At 33.2% G+C, this 19,287-nt stretch overlaps 3 protein-coding genes across 4 annotated transcripts; 1 reads left to right on the forward strand and 2 right to left on the reverse strand.

Moving 5' to 3' along the window:
* Positions 1 to 178: 178 nt before the first annotated feature.
* LOC116772941 (putative FERM domain-containing protein FRMD8P1) lies at positions 179 to 5,326 on the reverse strand. Of its 2 annotated transcripts, none has more exons than XM_032665267.2 (11): positions 5,062 to 5,326; positions 4,607 to 4,821; positions 4,398 to 4,520; positions 3,858 to 4,085; positions 3,200 to 3,365; positions 2,885 to 3,046; positions 2,235 to 2,420; positions 1,852 to 1,981; positions 1,420 to 1,560; positions 727 to 844; positions 179 to 385 (listed from the first exon to the last, which is right to left on the reverse strand). In XM_032665267.2, the coding sequence occupies exons 1-11, from the start codon at positions 5,190 to 5,192 to the stop codon at positions 201 to 203; spliced, it is 1,785 nt and encodes a 594-aa protein (XP_032521158.1). In that variant the 5' UTR covers positions 5,193 to 5,326; the 3' UTR covers positions 179 to 200. The 2 variants fall into 2 exon arrangements, with proteins under 2 accessions (XP_032521158.1, XP_061384368.1); XM_061528384.1 differs by having other exon boundaries at positions 5,212 to 5,320.
* Positions 5,327 to 5,532: 206 nt separating this feature from the next.
* On the forward strand, positions 5,533 to 6,777 carry LOC116772942 (uncharacterized). Its single transcript, XM_032665268.2, has 2 exons — positions 5,533 to 6,110; positions 6,184 to 6,777. The coding sequence occupies exons 1-2, from the start codon at positions 5,952 to 5,954 to the stop codon at positions 6,556 to 6,558; spliced, it is 534 nt and encodes a 177-aa protein (XP_032521159.2). The 5' UTR covers positions 5,533 to 5,951; the 3' UTR covers positions 6,559 to 6,777.
* On the reverse strand, positions 6,763 to 19,012 carry LOC116773031 (post-GPI attachment to proteins factor 6). Its single transcript, XM_032665392.2, is given in 6 exon segments — positions 6,763 to 10,541; positions 10,613 to 10,972; positions 10,975 to 11,235; positions 11,238 to 11,741; positions 12,591 to 12,839; positions 18,595 to 19,012. Coding segments are annotated over 6 exon segments (2,373 nt in total). The 5' UTR covers positions 18,875 to 19,012; the 3' UTR covers positions 6,763 to 9,822.
* Between the last annotated feature and the right edge of the window lie 275 nt (positions 19,013 to 19,287).

Below are 19,287 nucleotides of genomic sequence, written 5' to 3' on the forward strand. Positions count from 1 at the left end.
CACTGCGTTGTGGGCTTTCTTATTCTGGAGAGTAAAGGATTCTTGCATAAGGAATTTATTATTTTTGAAAAAAAAAATCTCACAGAGCAAATGAAAGGAGAAGAAAAAGGTGAGTTTTATTGGAATAAACATTCGTGATACCCAAAAGATTATATAAATATGTAAATGAAGCAACAACAATGTTTAATTATTTTATTGGTCTAATGTTTGGGTAGGATCCAGGAGGGCTGTCGGTGGTGAAGGCCGCTGTTCCAGTCCCCGGCGCCCCCCAGCAGGTTGCCGCGTCCGTCGTGTGTGGCGAGCGCCAGTCGACTGAGCTTGTTGGCGAGACGCCTCTGGGGGGAGTCCGGTCGGGAGAGGGGAGGCAGAGAAATGCTTCCAGAATCTGTATACACGATATCATTATTCATATACTTTGCATACTTATACAGGAATCTAATTTTTTTTCAACTAGGCTGTAGAATTTTTTGCTATCTTAATGATATCTAAGACTTTCGCGAGTGTTTATTTAATTGAAACTAATATTTTCGGATTACTTTGTCACTACACTGTCCTGAGATTCCACTGCAACCGACTCATGATCTGATCTCTTTGAAATCGAAAATCATAATGTAAATAGCACATACATCGAAGGCACTTTAATGTGCGGGCAGAACCGTATCAAATAGCTAGTTTATAAGTAAAATTCATCAGCACCACCTGTCGGAGCTGGTCAAGTTAATTTACCTGAGTGGTAGTCATAGTTGGCGTGTTCGCTCGGGGTGTCTTGACCGATTCTCCTTCTGTATTCCCCAGCGAAGTGTTCTATAAGAGTGTCCATCATGATCGCCTGCTTCGAAAATACCTGGAATATAAAGAAAGTAGTCTTTATTTTCTCAAATAGTTATCGTTTGTCAGGTTCAAAAATACATGATAAATCTTTAGAGTGGATTTGAACAAAAAATTTATTTCAACATAGGGTTTTCTCAGAAACACCTCATATATATATATATATATATATATATATATATATATATATCATCATCGTCGTAAGAGTCTTTGCAGACTCGTGGTCATCATGTATAAGTGATCCGTATACATGATGACTTTCTTGGGAAGATAGTTGCAGCGGCTTCCCCTTGCCTTCTGTACTAGCACTTTTTTTAAGACTATTTACACCCCAAGACTTGCTATAGCCTCCTTCCAGCCAGTGGTGTCTAAATACTCTTAGAAAGTACATATGACTCGGAAAAGATCACATTGGTACTCGCCAGGTTTCGAACCCGCGCCCTCACGTATGAGAGGCGGGCCTTTAACCTCCAGGCCACTACTGACGGGTATATATATATATATATATATATATATATATATATATACACTTGTAGATCTTACGAGAAAAATCGCTAAGTAGATCGTATTGATTGTTTTGGTATGTAGCACCTGTAGTATTTTCGACACTCGCAGTCCATTCTCCACGACCATGAATTGGAGAAAGAGGCACGGCAGACAATCCTCGTTGTCATCTGAGGGTAGACCGATATCCCATGACAGCTCCTCATAGAGTAGACCGAGGAGTACCGTCTGGGATACAAAAATAAATCTAATATGAAAAAATAAGGATTTTATACACAATCATAGATAGACAATCATGTAAAAATTGTTTTTGTACGTTTAACTTCTAGCCCCATAGTAACCAAAAAAGTGTAATTTAATATTTTATAAGCAAACATATAGAGACGAAATCAGTTTCTCTATACGACATATGAACATTAAAATTAGAGTACTATATTGTACTTAACTCAGTGAACTGCAAACACGAGAGCATATCCGCAGGCAAAAATTAGTATGTATCTAATAATCAAAATTCCTCACACTCTCCGTGTCATCAATAACGTAGACCCCACAGGCGTTGATAGCGACCAGCACCGGGATGTCCTCGTGTGTCAGCAGACTGGTCAGGCTACGGAGAGGCTGCTCTATCTGACCTTGGAAGAACGCTGCCCTGATGTCAAACAGGTTATAAAAAGGTATGATCTCTTTGAAGGGTTTCTTCTAGAAGGTATACATGCTTTGATCCAATATTAGAAAGAGCCATGAAAAAGTTGTGTTTTGTTAAGAGTGTTAAGACTTCAGTCATGTAAAGTGAGAAAGTTAACGGACATTAATATTAAATAACGTAACCTATTTTCTACAGAAATAAACATCACATATCACAATAAGCTAGGAGTGTAGGGTGTGTGCAATAAAATTCTCACCCGTAAGTGGGTAGTGTCCGGGTGTGTGTCAGGTATTTGTGTCTCAGTTTCCGGGGCGGGGCGGCTGGAGGTCGCTGTGCGTGCTCTAAGAGACGTGCCTCAGGGCTGCCCTTCCGACCCGCCGGCACTAAACGCGCCCAGCCGCCACGACGCACGTGCGCTGGTAGATACTCGCGCTGGTGCTCTCTGTTGGAGGAATTGTTTATGATAGGCAATTTCCCACGATCCCAACCCTCATCAGTTCTTGCATAGCGCATTTGGTATGCCGGAAGTACAGCTTTATTAATACTTCACAAAATGTTCCTGAGCACTAGTATTATTTCCTATATTCACGTTCCCCCACACATACGAAGGAAAGTGTTTTGCTTTCATCGTACTGTCACGGGACGGAGTAATTACATTGCCTATTAAATGTCCAGGATTTGCACGAGTTAGCATATAAATATTACGATGTTCATCGGATGTAAGTTTTATATAGTTTATAACTATTTGCTGGTCATTATTGTTTTTTGTCATCTGTGACCCAAAAAACACTACACAATCATATTTCCCTCCGATAATCACTGCTGGTGGAAAATAAACGAAATGTACAGTTGCATGGTATACGAGAGAGTTGGTTCCGCAAAATGTACCTTAACAACATATCATACCTGAAAAATTTAGCGGTGTGACGATGAGGGTCATATGGACCCAGCTGAATCCGAGCCTGCAGTCCGCCTAACATCACCGCTTGAGCGCTCTCCAGCGGATACCTTCCATTAACCACGTTGTACCTCGCTTCTTCGTACAATAACTCTTGAATTTTTGAATCTCTGAAATTTTTTACCAAAACATTGGTGGTCTCCCACAACCTTGATTCGGTACAAAAGTGTAACCGCATTAAATGATGTTCTTTTGCCAAAACACTCCAGATTATATCCACACGGTTTACGTTTTAAAAACATGAATTATTGGTCTCTACTCACTTTATTCCTTCCTCTAGATGTTTTGGGAAGAAAACGTTTCTCTGCATCCTGAGCACGGGCTGGTCCTTGGCTCGTCTGGACGGAGATCCGTGTCCGTAGCGCACTAGTAGCTGCTGCCAGGCCGCCCACACCCGCCAGGGACAGTGGTGCGGCTTGAGCTGAATCTCTAGACGGATTGTGCTCCATTGATCCAAGGTTGAAATATCAAATCGTCTTCTTACGTATAGTTATGGACCAAAGTTAAACTTAGATACGCTAAGAATGTGTTCCGAAGAACGGAACGCTAATTTTGATTTAATAGATGTATCGCCATAATATTACTTGACATTTTTCTTCATATATCCGCTGAATATATCTCAAATAGTAAAATAGTTAGTAGAGGTTCGTATTAAATAGTTCCTATATCATTTCGCTAAAGACACAAAATATAATATCGTAATATTGCTGAATATATCTTTTATTATATGTGCTTAAAGTCCCTTCCGAATACAGATCCGACCAGAAATACAGGACCCTTCCATGGCAATTGTATTTGCATATACGACATATTTTTAGACCTATCGGTAATTTACATATGTTCTGTATTAAAAAATTGTTAGGTCTTTCCATATGTGTTAGCTATCCAAACTTATATTTTTATTATTGATTGTTTTATTACCCAGTAGCGGGCTGCACATCCACAATGAGAAAACACTGGCGGCGAGGCTCCTGGCTGGTGCAGCAAGACCCAACTCCTCAGCTGAAAGTACAGCCGCAAGCAACCTGCCGGCGGTCACGCACCATGGAACCTCCTCCGAGCTCATCTCCACCATGACCGCGGTCCTCGACATCAGATACACGCAGGTTACCAGGTTTGAAGCGCTACTGGTCGATGACCCTGATGAACCTATAGGAATATAGGATCGTTATACCAACGTAGTTTTCATCCCATAAAAATATCGAAAGTTATGCTATAATTAATTAGTCCGATTTGTTGCTTCAAATTTTATGTTTACGTAAAAAACTTTTCTGCCGGAGTAAAATAAAATATTCTTATAAACAAAAAGTTTATATTACAGTTACACCTGTATTAAATACGACTGAAAATTTAATACCTTGTGATTTGTTGCTTTCAAATTTTTTTTTCTGATACTTCGGGATTCAACGAAAAATATCTTTTTAAGCGATTAAATATTTTAATACAATAATTAATACTGACCAGGCAGGGGCGGTGATATGGCACTAGCTGAACTACCCCCGCTGGTAATGGGTTCAGTGGTGCTAAAAGAACCTGCCGCTATACTGGACCCGGTCTGATTGGAACAGCTGCTGAGATTCGACCCTGTATACCAATTACATAAAATATAATTGTTGGAACTAAATTACGATATACATATATGTATATATTTATTGCCAGACCAAACACACCCATAACACTTTTCTCCAGAGAGTCTGAAGAATTACTCTCTTTAGAGTCTGGTAGCGGTTTGTGAGAATCATGTTTGTCCCAGTCATTATGTCTTCCAAGCGGGCTGTAGGATAAGTGCGGAAGACGTTGAGAAACGGAGTACAAATGCGCGTTCACCTCCGCCTGTAATTTCTGACTTTGAACACTGTAATACTCCTCCCGCGATCGGAATTCACTGAAATTAATGTTATTAAATTCAACTTCCGGTTTTAGCCGAATTAAATTAATGTTCTAATCAATAATAATCTTCGTAATAAATTGCATACAAATATGTCTTGTAGTTTCAGCTGACATCTACATAAGAAGTGTGTTTATATACAAACTTATTTACACCCTTTGTTTTAGAAAAAATAATCCCTATATAAAACTTAATTTAGTAAATAATAACATTTGTTGCTATTAAATGAAATCTCACTTATATTGATATTCCGTTTGAATTGGATATCCTCGACGGGAATATTCCACGGGTATAATAGTTATATAGTTTCCGCTATTTTGTACACTCGAATTTTCTCCATAAGCACCCATATCTGTTTTATGATCCATTAATATAATTTTGATTTACCTTTACTACTTTAATAGCATCGTATGGTTCTTCATTCTTTTAATGATAATCTCAAATTATTGATCCGTCTTTGCTTGTTGTTATTTTGTTGCTACTTAAAAAAATACATTGAACTATAAAGTTGACGAACTAAATCACATATTTGGTAAATATCATTACTAATACGTAATTATTTAATACGTGAAATTAATTTATATAGAAGCGTTTTTATTTGAAGTCTTTTTTATTGAGGTTTCGAGTTACGGAACGATTGTAAAAGATGACGTTGACAAATGTATTCGATTCTCTCTTCGTTCGTTTGTCAAAGTCTATCAAAACAAAGTGTTGATGTCGTCAGCTATGAATTTACTGTAAAATGTAAATTTCAATCAATGGTGTTAAAATAATGTTGTAAAACCGACAAATCTCTTCGGTGTCTACTACGTAGTAGTATATATTTGACATTGGCTGAATGAACATATTATAATAATGCATAGTAAACGTGCACGTTTTTTATCGGATGAATGATACGTTACTACAATGGATAGAACCTAATAGAATGTGAAAAATTATATATTTTTTCAATAAGAAGAAAGGTTATCCTGCCTATAATATATATTTATTTGTAATCAGAATATAATATATTATAATTCATTGGAGAATTCAAATACTATTTGTTTACTTTGTTCCAATCGAATTGTATAAATTCATTGCCAGTCCTTTGGTTTCCGATCGTTATCAATATTTTATCAGCCATTCATATGGAGGCTAAGTTAAAAGAATATCGCGCTCTCCGCCGCAGAAAAGAACTGTTGGATAGTGCCAAAGATAAAATAGTAAAGTCTAAAGACAAGTTTATAAACTTTATCATTCCTAAAATCTTTCGAGACATGGCTAGGAAGGAGGAAGAGGTTTTACTGGTATAATGCATTTTTTAAATTAATACTCTTTTACATCAAAGATAACAATCTGTATGAAATATTATTATTACAGATGGAGGATGAAGACGAATTGGATGATAAAAGTTGTCTCATCATGGAAGAAAGTGTATCAGAAGTCAGTGAAATTGAATCTCTTGTTGAAGACCAGGAGTCATGGAATCATTGTCTCATTAAATGGTCAATTATTGCTGTGATATGGCTATGTTTTTATATAATATTCCTCAAACTACAATTTGGTGCTGTTTATTTTGTTGTTACTATTTTAATAGGAATTTATCTTAATACAAGAACGGGGCCCCGGCGGAAAGGTGAGATCTCAGCTTACAGCGTATTTAACAAAAACTGCAAGAGCATAGATGGTACTTTGAAAGCTGAACAATTTGAAAATGAAATAAGATTTGGTGCTGGCAGAGTGAGACCTTTTTAACAACACAGGAAAGATCATGTACTTTTTTAGGAATAAATTATTGTGATAATTCATTATTTTAATTTATTTAATACTGCAAAGGTTTAATTATATAAATATTGATCTTAACAACATGTTGAGGTTTGCAGTCGTAATTTTGTATAGATTTGTTAAAAGAGATGTATTAATTATAATAATTATATATATAATAATTAATAAATTAAATGAATTTAATTGTAATTGTTTATTATTATTACATTTAAATATTTTTTATCATATAAAAAAAATTGTGCGTGCAAAATCACACTTAAATTGATGTTTACATGTGGTCCTTATAACAAACATATTCTTTATATATTAATAATTAACAGAAATAATTTTTGATCAATTACTAAAGAATTAATCAAAAAATAAATATTACAAAAAAAGATGATGACAGCAAAGAAGCAATGGTTTTATATAAAGATATTTTTTTTTAATATATTTGATATAACCAACAGATACATAAGAATATATGGCAACACTAATATCCTATAATTTAGACTAAAGCTTTATCAAAATACATTATTTGCGTTATTAATATAAATACACTGAAACAATTACTTCACCATATGCTCACATAATCAAACTAAACAGAATTTTCAGTGAATATTTTCAATTAATCACCATGCTTGCTCAAGACGGGTTGACAATTTCAATCCTATAATTTGAAATTATAAGACCAGGTTTCCTCACGATGTTTTCCTTCACCGTCCATTAGTGGTCTCTAAATATCTTAGAAAGTACATATGACTCAGAAAAGATCACATTGGTACTTACCAGGTTTCGAACCCGCGCCCTCACTTATGAGAGGCAGGCCTTTAACCTCCAGGCCACCACGACTGACTATATGTGATAATATTTAAAAAAACAAAAATTCTAAACTATCTGTTTACTGTTCAGTTTGACTCATCATAGGGCACAGATAAAATATTAATGTCAAATAATATATCTCAAGTGTACTTTTAGTTACTAATTGAACCATTGGTCCCGACATTACATTCTATAACAATCTTAATGGTAACTTTATGAATGGCACTAAATAATTCATTTTTCATCAGCTTCAGGTTAACTATTTGTCATTTGTTTCTTAAAATTATTTGGATGCGCCAATTTCCTGTCAATCATCCAGAGAAAGCTAGTATCACTGATCAGAAATTTGATTCATCTCTTAATACAATTTATATACTATTATTATTATTGCCAGCACCTATCTTAGCAAGGTTTTGGCGTAGTGGGGATAATATTTGCGTGTACATTTAGTGCAACAAAAAGTGGTCACTTGTAATGCTTATCAATAACAAAAAAAAGAAATGGGTTCAATTTAAGTGCTCGCACGTGTATTTGGGACGCGCACGGAATTGTGCCGTCTCGTCCCGCATCATATCTATGACACACAAAAATCGGATTCTTCACATCTTTCGTTGCTTGCCAAGTTAAGTGCCGGAATCTATACCAAGACATATCATATCTGTCAAATATTTTGTATAAAAAACTATTCTGATTCCTCAGATTAGCTCTTTTATACCTATTTAAAAGTTTTTAATGTATTTGTTAATCACCTTTGATTTATATCGATTTTACCTTAATGGTATTGTAAATATAATCTTTATTTGTTTCTCGCCAACTTTTATATGTAAAATGATTTACAACACAATATATGATTAATACTCTAGTAAAACTATTTGACATACAACTTACTATCTAAACAGTAATGTGTTCATAACTGAAATTATATGTTATTTAAACTTTAATTTATGTTTGCACCTCATCATAGTTTCAATGTAAAAAAAACAGTCATTTATCACAATCACTTGTATTTTGTGTAAATTAGAAACATATTGGAGAACAATTTAAATTTATTTCATTATTATATTTTATGATTTGATTAATGATAATTTTTATAACCTATGTCTTAACTTACAAGGCACCAGAAGATCTAATATTGTTAGTTTGATAAATAAAACTCGTGAATTTCCTAAATATTACACTTCTATCACTTGATAAACAACTTAGGTTGAAAAGTGATCATGTTTATAATGAACCCTGGTTTTAGTTGACTTTGACAAAACTTAACGATTTTTATTTTAGTAGATAGCAACCCGAAACTAAATAAATATATGTTTAAATCAACATGATTGGTAAAATACTTTTATAATTGAAAACCATTTTTGATAACTATATAATTTTGTCTTAAAAACTTGAAAAGTCTTACCAATTTCAAACTAATATATCCCTAATGCTTTTCATAGACACTTCAAAAACGGCGCCAACCTATCGCTTCGCCAAAACTGAGTACCAAAATATGCATTAGCAACTAAGACCGTTTCCAACTAAGGTAAATACTCGAACGTTAATAATTTTACATTTGATAATGGCTTATTGTTGTTTTAATAGCTGGTAGTAAATTGAATTATTATTTATCGTATCGCAACAACAAGGAGGTTAAACTAAAAAATATTCAAAACATTTAATAAATTCGTGAAAAAGACTAGCAGTATTAATAACGGTTTTACTACAATGATTTTAAAATTTGTATATGCAATGTATATTTTGTAAATATGAGTATTATTTATAGTAGATAACTGTTTTATACGAGGTTTATCTATATTAGAGAATTAGAGATGATAGGTTCAATTTATGACATCGATTGTCAATAACTGTCATTCAGTGAATATCAGTATGACAGAAAACATTATTCAGCACAATAAATAATTGAAAATTATATAAATTTTTGTAATTAAATTAACTAAGATTATTAGGAAAGCTTAATATGAATTATCTATTTTATAATAATAAAGTAAGGCAGTATGCAATATTTTTAAATGCACCATAGAGTTAAAGATGTACGTGTTAAATATAGATAATCGCTAAGGTGGAATAAACTATAGATGGATAGCGTAACGAGAACTTGACTAGCATTCAAGTAAATGTATATAAAATGGATCTCTTTACTCCTTTTCGTTGGTATACCAAACGATAAAATTTTTTTGAGAATTTTCTTATAAGAAATATTTGTCATTTCTATTATGTTAAAATAGTTGTTTACTTGAAAATTAACTTTATATGACCATTGTTTACCTATGAGTATTAAAAATAAAAAATAACTTTAACATAATTTTTGGTATGCAGCTTACTATAAAAAAATGTAATTTGTTCATCAACAGGAATGTCTTTCAAGTCACTTGTCGCTTACTAACTAGACGTTACCATCATAGGTACATGATTTGAGTTTAACAAATTATATTACGGACTCTGTGATCTGTGATAAGAACAAAATGGCCATTTAAAATATTCTCTACTGGCAACAAACGGATGGCAATTACGACGTTTTGAATCTGGCAATAAAAATACAACGCTCAGGGCAATTATCATATGCCATAAAGAGTGAACAATTTTATAATTTTGTTCCGTCTGCAGGAAAGCGTAGCAAATAAGGCCAACCGAAACTAAAATGAGACCAAGAGGCATGTATCTAGTGTAATATGAGGTAGGATATCTCATGAAATGACTTTTCTTGTAATCAATATACCAACTAACAAATAATATAAGAGCACCAATCGCGACTGGCAAGAGAAAAGCAACAAATGAATGCATATTCCAAGTTGTTAGCAACGCGATTAATATAGCACCGATGACTTGGAAAAACGCCCTAAACCTAGTCCCTATGATACTCATAGCTAGCAGTGTTACCCAAAAAGACATGAGTCCACAGTAGAAATCACCAAATTGAAGGAGATTACCGCGTATGATACAATATGCGACCTGAGCTGGCGCATCACACGCGTGGTAGAATGTTGAAAATACCATAGTGAGTCCATACATGACTCCTTCAAGTATATAGAGTCGGATAAACGCGACATATATCGATAAGATGAACAGCAAATTACTTAAAGTCAGAAGCAGTACGGAGAGAAGTAAATAAGCCTGGCTGTCTATTCTGGAATCATCTGAACAGTCCCAACCTGAAAAAAAAAAAAATTTGAATAAAGAATTATAATCATATGAATTTGTAATGTAATATAAAATTCCTTACCACCATAACCGGAAGTACAGCCGCAAAACGACATAACTATACCGCTGAACGTATTGTAACCACAGTTCCCATTGTTGCTGCATTTACCACCGACACATGACTTCGACGACACCGATAGAACTACAGTTGTATTGCATTCAGTGACGCCTTGCCTTAGAATATCCGAGAAGCTATCCATAGAAGTCTCCTTATGTCCTATCTCTGTCGTGTTCACATAATACTTTGTAGCGTTGTCTGAAGTGCGACAGGGACAAACCACGCTATCGCAGAACAGCTTCAACGTCATGTACCACAAACCACCTTCTGGGAATGGTATTATAATTTTGTCGTAAATGGAATCCGAATCCGTGCTGTTCAGACTAGTAACGCCGGTTTGATTACGTCATTGTATTTACATTTACCAGATTCAAGCGGCACACCAGCCTGGTTGAGCTCTAAGCAAATCACCACTTTGAAGAACTGGTTATCCTCTGTGAATGCCATCATTGCATCCTTTATCTCTCTCTTGTAACCCATGTAATACTTTATGCTCATCAACAGACTTGCCTCTATTGTAAGACTTCCACCTATGTCTAGGAATTGATTGACCTTGAATCTCAGAGCTTTTATTTCATTTGACGTTAATTGACCAGACTCGTGACGTCAGTTAAATCGGTTGTGGGCAGGCCGTAATCGAAGCCAAAGAATTTATCCTTGTCATCTCTCATGAGATCAACTATAGTCATGGCTTCTTCGTCATTCGACGCGTACGACTCACAATCGCGGATATAAGTAGTGTTGCCATCAACGACGTCTATGTAAATATAATGGGTAGTTGATGGCTGTGGTAGGAAATTAATGATCTGGTCGGCGGCGGACGCGGGGAAAGCGCAGTGTAATATAAAATCACTCTCAGTTGGTATTGCATCAGGACGAATTTTCACAGTCAGATTGCTGTATTTGAATTCAGCTCGAGTGATGTGCAAATTTAATTTCATCGTATCCAAACTATCGAGTGCGCGACATTTGAATAGTAACGGAAGCTGTGAATAATCTATCGTTAAATTTTCATAACAATTCACATAGGACGTTTGTTCAGTCTTCACTTGGAGATCCGTGTATAAAATGGTACGGCAATTTGCCACCAAACCTGAAATACATATAAACTCATGTTATACCTATTATTCTTATTAGGTATATAAAAAAATATGACAAATATTAACAGAAACGAAAAAACAAAATTTATACCAAAAAAATGAGTTTAACTATGTACATATATGTATATATTTCAATAGATTTTTAAATCAGTCGAGCTATTGTATCCAATTGAATGGACTAGCGGGTCGGATGCTGCAATCAAGTGAATGTGTCGGAACGAGGTCACCTCAGAGCAATGTACACATTATGCACTTGACTATCATGTGACAGTCATAAGTCAAACCTAGGAACTATCACCTGGATTTAAATCATTAGAATTAAAAGACAATAATATTCAGAATTCCTAAGAAATAATTATGTCTGTAAGGATTTATATATATATACACATACACACACACACATATATATATATGTGTGTGTGTGTGTGTGTGTGATATATATATGTGTGTGTGTGTGTTTTATTTAAAGTAACGTTTTTAACCTAAGAATTATGTTTAGACGAAACGTATAGCTATATATATTCATTAGCCTCAGTTTATATTTTCAATGTAGAAACAGTCAGGAGATTTCTATACCTCTATAAGATTAAACTGCTATATTCTACCGTAACGTTAAATATCACAAAAATAAAAATCATATTGTGGACCAAATTTTCGTCGCTTGGGAAATTTCTTTAAAAACAGCCTAAAATATTTTAAGGTTTTTTAAAGATATCGCAATTTATGTGTATGTAGAAACCTTAGTTTTTGTGATTGATATTATTAATTATATGAAATTATTCTTGAATGAATTTAAACCTTCTAGTTTTTGGTCGGTTCAATGTTCAGCGATGGGACCTTACCTTCTTGTTCAACTTTTTGATTTCTGGGATCTTCCCACTTGACGTACGCCATGGCATAATAAATACCAGACCTTGGATTGCTGATGGAATAGGTGATATTGCTGCCATCGGACATCATCTCCAAGGTCTGGATGCTCTCCCTGTTAGCTGGATTCACGAAGTTCTTTGGGAACTGATAACCATCTGGATTAACTGCTGGATACGATCCATACTTGATCTGGATGATCACCTCCTGAGGGCTGCAGGAGCCTGGAAATTTTAGTGTTGATCTGTTGTAGTGATTTCGTTCTTGAATGATATATGAAAAGATCAGTTTATAAGATTTACAAAAATCATTTTTTCAAGCCTAGTACCGAAAATATGACGTCAGTCCCGGAACACACACTAGTGCTAGTGACGTCACAATGTTATTTTCTAATTTTTGTTCACAGCTGACACAGTTACGTTTTTATTCGATAAGATAATGTTATAGTCTTCGATGCATTGAGAAATTTATAATATATTAAGTATCATATGTTATTTTTCCTTCATCTCACCACGTTTTACAAAAAAAAAAAACTCCAAAAAAAAAGTTAAGAATCATGACTTCCACATATAAATCTTTTCTATGGAGATAATTTTCCTATAAAGACATCTAAAATTGTCGTGAGCATACATATAATTGAAACTATCTCGTCTCACGTCTGTCCGTGGTCACTTGCTGTTAGGTGGTACCCGAAACAATATGTAATAAGTGTAATAAATAGGGTAGTGTATAAGAAAATAATTATTATATTGAATTTCTTGTTTTTTAAATATAATATCATTTAAAAAAATATAAATAATATCGGTATGGGAAAACATACAGCTTATATTAGATTAAATTATTTCGGTAGGGTAAAACAGTTTGAGAAAACAGTTTCCACAGTTACTTTGACATGGAGGGTATTATACCTTACATTAGAAATAATACTTATAATAATAATAAAAAAACAACAAATATAGCTAGTCTTATATAAAAAGATATTTTTAACAAATATACTACCGGTCCCTATGAGTATTTTGTTAGGAGTTAAGGGAATATTATTGTTATTGTAACACTATTTTTGTATTTCATCATCATCATCATCATCAGCCTATAGGAGCCCACTGCTGAGCAAGGCCTCTTCTCACATGGAGTAGATTAGAGCATTAATCACCACGCTTGCTCAAGACGGGTTGGCGATTTCAATCTCATAATTTGAAATTATAAGACCAGGTTTCCTCACGATGTTTTCCTTCACCGCCCGTAGTGGTGCCTATATACTCTTAGAAAGTACATATGATTCCGAAAAGATCACATTGGTACTTGGCAGGTTTCGAACCCGCGCCCTCACGTGTGAGAGGCGGGCCTTTTAACCTCCAGGCCACCACGACTTATTGTTTAATACAATCAGAGATCAAATTTAAAATAGAACTCTTGTTGCGCCTCACAAGTTATCAGACAAATATTAATCCATGGTTTCCTTATGGTAAGTTTTATGCAACACCATATAAATGAATTGCTTAAATTTTATAGTAGGTAATATTGATTTTTTAATATAATAACAATGTTTTAATAAACTAACATTAGTGCATCAGAATTTCTTATTTGTACCTAAAATAACTATGACACTTTTTTTTGCATATTGTTTTATAACACAATACATAACGCATAAGAGTACATACATTATACATATATTTTCTACATTGTGACGTCACAAACAAGAGGACCAAACGGCTCTTTCAGAGTCGGGTAATATTTTTTTTTATAATATCATTTATTAATAATTTTATAATTATTTTAATACTTATCAACGTTGTTTTAAATAGACATATGTATTTAAATAATTTTGTCAATAAAACAAAACACCGTATCTATAAATTATATATATATATAAATATCCTATTCAAATTACTATGTTGCTATATATTGACATACTAATTAATGCTCAATGGATTTCAATTTGTTGTAGACCGTTGAAACTCGTCAAAACTCAAACAAATTATGTTATGGCAATTTTAAATCTATTATATCTTTTCTTCATAAAATAAAGCTAAGGTTCTATATACCTTGTAAAACAAAAAAAAAAGCTAAAAGAGAAAAAAGATCAAACGCCCCAATGAAACCCTAATTGTTACTTTTCATTTTTTTTTTGGTAATATGTGACGTCACTGCTTGCTAGCCAGCCTCGTGTTTGCCAATTTTCAGTCTATAAGTCTGCTTACATTGCACTGTTGGGTAAAACCTACACTTCAATATTTTTAAAACGTTCGTTTCCATTTTATCTCGAGAACATGCACAAGACTACTTCAATTATGGACATTTCCTGTTTGCAATTATCTAAGTGCGTGGGTTGTTTTATCCTCTAACGCAGCGTTTTTTCCCCTTGAATATGCGCGGCAAATAAATATTCTTGTGATAAATCGTGCCGAATATTTGTTTAGTAAAAAATTTGATGTCTAATGAGTGTTATAGCTCATAACCACGATATTAGTTCCACAAATTATTTTATTGTGTACGTTATAAGAAGAAAATTCAGTAAGAAAGGAATTTAATGTACTTTTTTATGAGCACATTTTGTTCATTTTCTGCCTGTTATTTGTATAGCCTGTTGGGTTTATGGATTAATCTTTTGTTTATTTGCTGGTCAAATTCTAATACTGTCAGTCTCTTATTTCTGTACTGCTTTTATTAACCGCTGAGTTTAACAACCAGACAACCTCATCGTAGCTGGAGGTCGAATACAAGAACAGGTTAGGATGTGTTTATGCATGTATTATTAAGTTTTACTGTTTTTTGTCTATTCTATTTCCGTATCGTTCAGTTGAAAGCTTATACTATTTTTTTTAATAATTTAAAACTACCTATTTGTATACGAGATGCACTAGCTCTGTGTAATTAGCGAAACTTTTACGTTATTTAGGATTAGAGTCGATCATAATGAAACAAAATTAGTTTTCGTCTTAATACCAAGTTGTCAAAATAATTATATAGTATTTTTTTTTACAAAATTTTTTTTTTCATTCTAGTTTCAAGGGTTTTGTATTCTATAGTTAGATCAATAATATTTGTAGTTAGGCCTTTAACCGCTAACACCACCTAGGTCGTCTTATAAAGAGTTATGTACCAATTTTTTCTAGAAGAATTTAATCGTCTTCTTAGTAAAGACTTATAATAACAATTTTATTCTAAAATAATTTAAACATCTTTACTTTAGTAGCTGATTGACGTGACTTCGTCGGCGTTATTTGAAATGTCAAGAATTCGTACCTACAACAATACAAACGTCACTTAAATCGTAGTGCTTATAAAAATCGTTGCACTAAAATATTTTCTAACTTTAAATTAAATTATTGCAATAATATATATAACTTCGAAGATTTTATTGTAAATTCAATACTTTTAGTGTTATACGCTCAAAACTGGAGACCTCTTATTTTATCTACATAGAAACGTAAAACGTAAAGCTGTGGTCAAGTTATTACAGCTGGAAGATGGGCTGGTTCAAACGTAGAAGTACCACAGACTTACAAAAGATCGGCGTGAAGTAGTCTGTATTAGCTACGTTTCGTCCGATGAGTAAGAGAGCCGGTTGCCCTTACCATTTTCCCGCCCTTTTCTACCCCTTCCTTTATCCCACCCTTTTCCTCTCTCTTCCACAATCAAGGTCGGCAACGCATCCGCAACAACCCTTATGTTGCAGATCTCCATGGGCGGCGGTGACGACCTTCCATCAAGTAGGCCGTCTACTTGTTTTCCGCCTTTAAAAAAACACTAAAATTAAACCAACATCATGTTGGTCTAATGAATGGAATAGAATATTCTTCGGATGTGCCACACCGATCTTCCAGGTGACGCTGTCAAAGCCATTAGGGCTAACAGCCAAAGTCAAGTCCAGTTTAAAAAACCTTACGTAATACAATATGTTATGATGTTTCTATGTACGTTAAGTTACAATCAGCAATATTTTATTAAAGTTTTTGCTCTATCTTTAATTTTAAGTTCATGTTGATCTTTTAGATAATTTCATTAATTTATATACGTGGCTGTTGTATTACATCAATGAGCAGTACTACTTGAATAGTATTCACTTGGCACTTGTTTATTCATATAACAAGCGTATTGCTTCCAATACAGGAAGCGTATCCTAGTTTTGTGATTTGGATCAATAGTAGTCGCTTAGTCCAAGTATTCGTCACACTGCATACGGAGCGTTTACAGTTTTACATTAATCTTGACGCCATTTGGGGACTAAAGTCTTTTTTAATGTATAGATTTTGATCTTCTTTTCTTCTTTCGCTTATCAACGTAATGTAGTTTGTAAATGAAGTTATAAACTGGCAGGTTTTCTATAGTCCCGCCTCAATTATATCTCTTCAGCTTATCACGTTGTTTCAGATTAATATCATCGTTTTAATCTCTCAGAACGGAGTAAATTTTTTTAATAAGATTAAACAAACCACACCCGCCGTACATACAGATTACTTCTTCTAGGCGCAAAAATCCTGTGTTTTTTTTTCTTGATATTTTGTATTCTGGCAAAGAAAGTTATAATAAAAAAGAGCTTTAGTAGCAAGGGTTATAAAATAGTTCTGTGTCTGAGTTAGGTTAAGCAAGACGAAACACTGTACTGTATACACTGTTCTGTGATCTCAAATCACCAGCTAAATATTTTATCGAAGGTGGATATTTTAATGCTAATTTGTTGTAAAATTATATTCTCATCTCGTGTGCCCGAGATCACGGTTGCTGAAAGTAACCGAAACGTCGAGAGTGTGTAATTTTAATATAATAAAATAACATATATCCGAATATACTATTTTCATTTAAATGATAACTCACGAAAGTCTTAGATCTCATTATTTATTACTAAACAAGTACGAATTTAAGAGCAGTTTCTTTGTAAAACGGTAGTTATATTTAAGATAAAGGAAGACATGTGAAAAGGCAATAGTTGTTACAACAACAGATCAAAATTAAAGGCTTATTATTAGACCAAACAGATGCTAAAGGTCCAATTTGTTCATAAGACATTAATGATCGAGCACGGGATATCTTTGTAAGAGTAATTTCATCTCACAGCAAAATAAAATGCATAGAAGAGGTCAGTTGAGATTCAGCTTCATATTTTTTTAGATATAATGGCCTGGGTATGAAGAACTTTGCTATTAAGAAATATTATCTCACATTAGGTGTAATTAGATAATCTTATCTAATAATAATATAATAGCATAGTGTTATATATATATATATAATTGTATAACATATGTAGAATATATTATAGATAGGTTGAACATTGGTAGTAACTTAAAAATTCTCAAGCAATATAAATACATTTAATTGTATTATTAACAGGTGTATAATGAAAATTATTAAAAAAAAGTGTATTTCATTTAAATACAAGGGAATCCATTCAATCCACTTACATATTAAATATATATATATAAACTTTTTTGAATAATAGAGACAAATAAAATCAAGTTAAATATATGAACAGTTTAATTCATGGAAATCATAAAAATAGCTACTTTTTTTTGCATAAATAATATTTTTTTATAATGGCTTATTAGTCATTATTAAAATTTAATAATGAATTTGAGTAAATATAGTTGTCAATTACTAATTGATATCTAAATTTATTCTATGCTATGATAAAGCTCTGTGCACATTTCAACAGTGTTATCATGTGGTGTAGTAGGTGCATGATAAGAATACATTTGTAGACCAATATTAATTTTTTTACTTACCACATGATTAAAATAATTTTACTAGCAGATCATATCTTTTATTGAAATTTCTTTGTCATAAAATAATTCACTTATTTAATTTGTATGCAATTAACATATAGATATATTTATAAATTTATTCATTAATCATTGATTAAATAGGATTAGATAAGGATAGAAGAGACTATTTTTGAATATATAATATTTGTGTAGCCAGGCTATTATCCAGAATGATAAATATACACTTAGTACTTTAATAGTTTAAAATGGACCATACCTATGTTATTAAGATGTAGTTCCTCTGACTGAAATGTGAATTGAGCATCGTTGATATCACTGCTTACTTGATAAAACACTACCGATACAGTCCTATAGCTTCGATACATGTACACATCTATACCGACATGCCTCGTAGCAATTCGGTATCCATCACGAAGAACAGGTCTTGTATTAGACAGTTGTTCTAATAATTTGTTTTTCCTCTCATCCTTTTCGGCTTCTTCATCATAATAACACGAAACATAACAAATAACAAGTAGAATGTAAATAAATCTCATTATATATGTAAATTAAAGCATGGAGTTATTAACACTAGTGAAGTATCCTTTTTTAATTTCATGCGAATGGATAATTTTATTCATTTACAGGACGGCACTACACTCACATCGATCATGCACACCATTTATGTGATGTTTCAAAAAACAGAAACAGATAACTGTCAACTGTCATCTGTCAAATTGAGCACACATCAATTGACAAATTTGAAAACATTCAAATGTCACAGAAAACTTTTAATAACAGATAACATTACATCAAATATAACGATATTATTAAATGTTCATTTAGTATTTAAAAGTTAATTATATTTTACCGAAACATTATTTTGAACTTTATTGAAAAAATTTAAATACATACAATTTTCAATTTTGTTCTTGTAAAGAAAACTGGCATATTTAGGATCCTGGTCATT

Source organism: Danaus plexippus, assembly GCF_018135715.1.
Source record: "Danaus plexippus chromosome 18 unlocalized genomic scaffold, MEX_DaPlex mxdp_20, whole genome shotgun sequence".
NCBI lineage: Eukaryota > Metazoa > Arthropoda > Insecta > Lepidoptera > Nymphalidae > Danaus > Danaus plexippus.

Excerpts from the sequence above, each read along its gene's own strand:
- LOC116772941 (XM_032665267.2), bottom strand. The coding sequence starts at position 5,192 with ATGGATCATAAAACAGATATGGGTGCTTATGGAGAAAATTCGAGTGTA. Across the intron at positions 4,822-5,061 it reads CAAACGGAATATCAATATAA|TGAATTCCGATCGCGGGAGG; the intron begins GTGAGATTTCAT and ends CATTAATTTCAG. Across the intron at positions 4,086-4,397 it reads CATATCACCGCCCCTGCCTG|GTTCATCAGGGTCATCGACC; the intron begins GTCAGTATTAAT and ends ATATTCCTATAG.
- LOC116772942 (XM_032665268.2), top strand. The coding sequence starts at position 5,952 with ATGGAGGCTAAGTTAAAAGAATATCGCGCTCTCCGCCGCAGAAAAGAA. Across the intron at positions 6,111-6,183 it reads AGGAGGAAGAGGTTTTACTG|ATGGAGGATGAAGACGAATT; the intron begins GTATAATGCATT and ends TTATTATTACAG.